The 4,728-nt window shown below is 42.6% G+C and overlaps 1 protein-coding gene across 1 annotated transcript in view; it reads left to right on the top strand.

Moving 5' to 3' along the window:
* Positions 1–559, top strand: part of LOC107116312 (zinc finger protein 91-like) — a 2,194-nt gene extending 1,635 nt beyond the window's left edge. The window contains 2 exon segments of the mRNA XM_015418217.1: positions 4–482; positions 484–559. Coding sequence (XP_015273703.1) covers positions 4–482; positions 484–559 — 555 coding nt within the window.
* The last annotated feature ends 4,169 nt before the right edge of the window (positions 560–4,728 follow it).

Genomic DNA, 4,728 nt, shown 5'->3' with positions numbered 1-4,728 from the left:
GATTGTGGGAAAAGCTTCAGTCGGAGACACAGTCTTATTTCCCATCAAAGAATTCACACAGGGGAGAAACCATACAAATGCCTGGAGTGTGGGGAAAGTTTCAATCGAAGGGACAGTCTTACTTACCATCAAAGAAATCACACAGGGGAAAAAGCATACAAATGCTTGGAGTGTGGGAAAAGCTTTGGTTACAGTAACCTTCTTGCTGTCCATCGAAGAACTCACACAGGGGAGAAACCATACAAATGCCTGGAGTGTGGAAAAGGTTTTGGAAGAAAAGATACTCTCGTCGCCCATCAAAGAATTCACACAGGGAAAAAAGCATACAAATGCTTGGAGTGTGGGAAAAGCTTTGGTTATAGTAACGTTCTTGCTTCCCATCGAAGAATTCACACAGGTGAGAAACCATACAAATGCCTGCAGTGTGGGAAAAGCTTCCGTCAAAGTGGAAAACTTACTTCCCATCGAAGAATTCACACAGGAGAAACCATATAAATGCCTGGAGTGTGGAAAATGCTTCAGTTGCAGTTCACACCTCTGTCCATCAGAAAATTCATAAAGGGGATAAACTGTAGAAATGTCTAGAGTGTGGAAAAAGCTTCAGTCACAGTGGAAGCCTTACTTCCCATCAAGGAATTCAGAAAGAGGAGAAACCATAGAAATGCCCGGAGCTTCAGTCACAGTTTACACTTGGTATCTGCCAGGAAAATCACACAGGGGAGAAGCCATAGAAATGCCTGGAGTGTGGGAAAAGCTTCAGAGTGCACACATTAGTGGCCATCAAAAAGTTCACAGAATGGAGAAACCATACAAAGGTATGGAGTGTGGGATAATCTGTGGTCACAGTAACGTTCTTACTTCCTATAGAAGAAGTCACACAGGAGAAACTAGGGGAGAGGAAATTCATGATTTTAATTGTATTTATGAATGTTTATGCATTATGCAGTTTCATAACCTGGTCAGGAAAAGTACCAAAATTTCATCACCACCTCTCAATCTTCACAGTTCCTTGGTATAACTGACGAAACAGGAGATTTATTGGTCTGGAATTGCAAACAACTGCCATCTTGAGTCTTATAACCTTGCTTTGAGAATTTAATCACAGTTACCAAGATGTATTCTAGTCCATGTAGTGTAATAACTCCTTTGCACAATCACTTTAGGGTCCAATTGCTTTATTTGGAGGACAATCACGTGTCCAAGATCAAAGATTTTATTTCTCTTCCTCTGTCCCCTCTATCAAAAGTGTCACATAAGGGTCAAAATGAGGCTTTCTACTGGTGGCTTCCAATCAGAAAAGACCTTATATTGGGTGAGCATAAATTGTGTGCCGTGTATCCCACTGTACGTAGCCTTCTACCCATCAGGTTAAAAATGGACTTGCCTAAATCTTAAAGAACTGTAATGCTTAGGTATTTAGCTAAGTGTGAGAAATGTTTGGAGACCTGATTTTTATCTAGTGCAATTTTCTGTAGTTGTATTATTAACTTTTCCCTCAGGTTCTTGTCTAATACAAAGAGCATGCTTTATTTTAAATAAGAGCATTCTCTCTAAGAAGTTCACTGCTTGCTCTACTGATACAAGATCTGAAGACTGACCTCTGAGATTTCATTGCATTGGAAGAGATGAGTCTCTCGGAAAGTTTGCTCAGTAAAAACTTAATGGGGGATTCTGCAGCTGAGTCCAGTTAATGAGGCTTTAACTTCTGCAAGAGTTGGGTTCAGTGCAGATCCCTAGATAGGGTGCAAATGATATAATTCATTGCAACAACTTCGGCATTGGATAGGGAAATGAATTTTCCTTGGGGGGAAATCAACCCCCTCGTGGGGATTCCTTTCTGACTGCCTCCATCTGTATTTCCTGTGTTTTCCTGTGAAGCTGCTGGTTCCCTTTTTCCACAGCTGCAGAAGACTGTCACCACAGGGTTAATTCCTTTTAACTAGTTTCACAGGTGCCAACCTGCAAATGGGCAAAATCAACAACCACCTCTACATGTACCTTTTCTGCAGCTGTCCCCGCCTTAAGGAATGGCTCCCACTCTCCCGGCTTTCCATAATCTGTCCAAAACAATTATTCAAGAGAGCTTCTCTAGGCATGCGATAGGGTTGCACTGTACGGAATGAGTCACAAAGCTAGTTACATCAATTATCAGGGTCTGCGATCTACGCTGCTGTGTTCATCTTGCTGAAACTAGGATCCTACTATGTAATTTTTGCATCATTTAAATGCGAATGTTAAGACTGATGCGTGGCTTCAGTCCTGGTTTTAGACTTCTGATTGGTTCTGCGACCCTCATCCTCTCGTGTTGTTTATTCAATGCCCCCATCTTGTTGATTGTATTGACTCACTCCGTGCAGTCTGCCTTGAGTCCAGATGAGAAAGGCAGGCTATAACTGACATACATAAATAATATCCACTGGGGCTCCTGATCTCCCCAAGTCCCGCCCTCTCCAAGGCTCAACCCCCAAATCTCCAGGAACATGTCAATCTCAAAGTAGCAATGCTAGGAAGGTCTGCCCTCCGAGTCCTCCCTGAAAGGTCAAAACAGGCCTGGAAAGGACCCGGCCCTCGCCCCCTGCCTATCACTCACAGAAACCCAGTGTGGAATGCTGTGGTTGCCTAGCAACAGCCACTGAGGGAATCCATTTCTTAAAGTTACAGGTGCTCCTTTTATCATTTTGGGGTTTTTTTTAAAACAATTTTTTCCCTAACACATTTCCATTTTTTCCTGCAACCCTGGGGAATTTTCAGTTTGTAGAAAGTTGTCTCATAGGCACAACTCTTCTTATGTTGTCTCATAGGCACAACTCACAGTTCTTTTACTATTCTATTGCCAGCAAAGTCTTGAAAAGACTTATTGTAAGAGAAAAATACAGACATACACCACTTTTGGGCGTTAACCCCCAGAGCATACAGAGGCACTGCCATGAGCATCATCCTCAAGGAAGGGCACAAACTTCATCATTTCCTCTGGGAGGGGGAGGGGGATGAACCTGGTCCAGGCCCACAGTAATCTATATTAAAGGTAAAGGTTCCCTTGCTCGAAAGCCAGTTGAATCCGATTCTAGGGTTGTGGTGCTCATCTCCGTTTCAAAGCCAGCACTGTCCGAAGACATTTCCATGGTCATGTGGCTGGCATGACTAAACACCAAGGCGCACGGGACGCTGTTACCTTCCCGCTGAAGTGGTACCTATTTATCTACTTGCAATTTCTTGCTTTCGAACTGCTAGGTTGGCAGGAGCTGGAACTAGAGATGGGAGCTCACTCCGTCATGCGGCACACTCAGGTCTCAAACTGCTGAACTACTGACCTTCCACAGCCTGCAGTTCAGCGTCTGAACCACTTGAGCCACCGCAGCTCCATATAATCTATATTAGGACGTTTAAATATGAAATTACATTTCCCAAAACCATGAACAATTAATCATGGTTTAAAATATATATTTTTTCCCCACTTGTAATAGTCTGGCTCTCAGTCAAAGAAAGAGGAAAGACGTCATAACAAATAAAACAAGGTTTGAGCCCAGTGGCACCTTTAAGACCAACAAAGTTTTATTCAATAAAATAATAAAACTTTGTCGGTCTTAAAAGTGCCTCAGTTTGTAAAGCTGTTAACAATAGGACATTTTGGTGGTCACTCTTTCATAGATTTGCCATAAGTCGGAAGCAACTTGACGGCACTTAATACACATTAAGGGCATGGACGTGGTTTCCAGTCCTGAAAACAACAAAATGCTCTACATCATACAACAGCACTACAGATAAGATTAGAATTTCAACAGCCAATCCATATGCAAAAGAACCTCCACAGGAAAGCTCCACCATTAGCATGTCACAGCCTGAGAAACTCCTACAAGATAATCTCAGCCTTACCCCACCTTCCTGAGTAGATATAAATTACCTGCCTACCATTTTTGTTCTCACCTTGATACAGAGAGTACTCCATCTTTCTCTGTTATACCTCTGAGGATGCGAGTCACAGCTGCTGGCAAAATATCAGGTCCTGCAATGCCAAGATCACGGCCATACAGCCCGGAAAATCTACAGCAACTAATGAACTCCAGCCGTGAAGGCCTTCGACAACATACTTATATACACACAGAGAGAGGATGTTTGTTTATTTATTTATTTGATCTATACTCTGCCCTCCGTGCCGGAGCAGGCCCAGGGAGGCTTACATATCTCCAACTCTGGAAACAATTTGCGGCTGCGAAAAGGAGTGGAGCAAAAGTAACGAAAATGGCGATGGTAGGGGAGAACGAAGAAAACCCAGCAGAGGAAATGATAACGTTAGACTTACAAAATACTGAAGTGGGACAGTTAACTCTGGAACAGTTCAAATAATTCCTGATTAATGAGGTACAACTGGCAGTGGAGGAAGCCTGTAAAAACATCAAGAAACTTCAAAACCCGGACGCGGAACTCGAGAATGAGGAGGAGCCTGCGCTATATCAGTTAACCCTTGAGATTCCAGAGAAAGAACAAGACGCTAGCAAGAAAGAAAAGATACAGGATTCATCCCTTAGTTTTACAAAGAAAAGAAGAGATGGTTCTAGGCAAGATAAAGAATGAAAGAACTTTGTAAAACGCGCTGAGAGAATAGAACTTACAAAAAGGATCAGGCGAAAAGAAAAGAAATCAATTGACAGGAGAGCAAGGCGTCCCCATAAGAACAATCACAAAGAAAACAAAACAGAACTGGCAAAACAGAAAAGGCGGAATTTGGAA

This window comes from Gekko japonicus, unplaced genomic scaffold, assembly GCF_001447785.1.
Source record: "Gekko japonicus isolate JY-2015 unplaced genomic scaffold, Gekko_japonicus_V1.1 scaffold2838, whole genome shotgun sequence".
In the NCBI taxonomy this organism is placed as follows: Eukaryota; Metazoa; Chordata; class Lepidosauria; order Squamata; family Gekkonidae; genus Gekko; species Gekko japonicus.
Note: the sequence above shows the minus strand (reverse complement) of the source record. Positions and strands in the feature narration are given on the sequence as shown.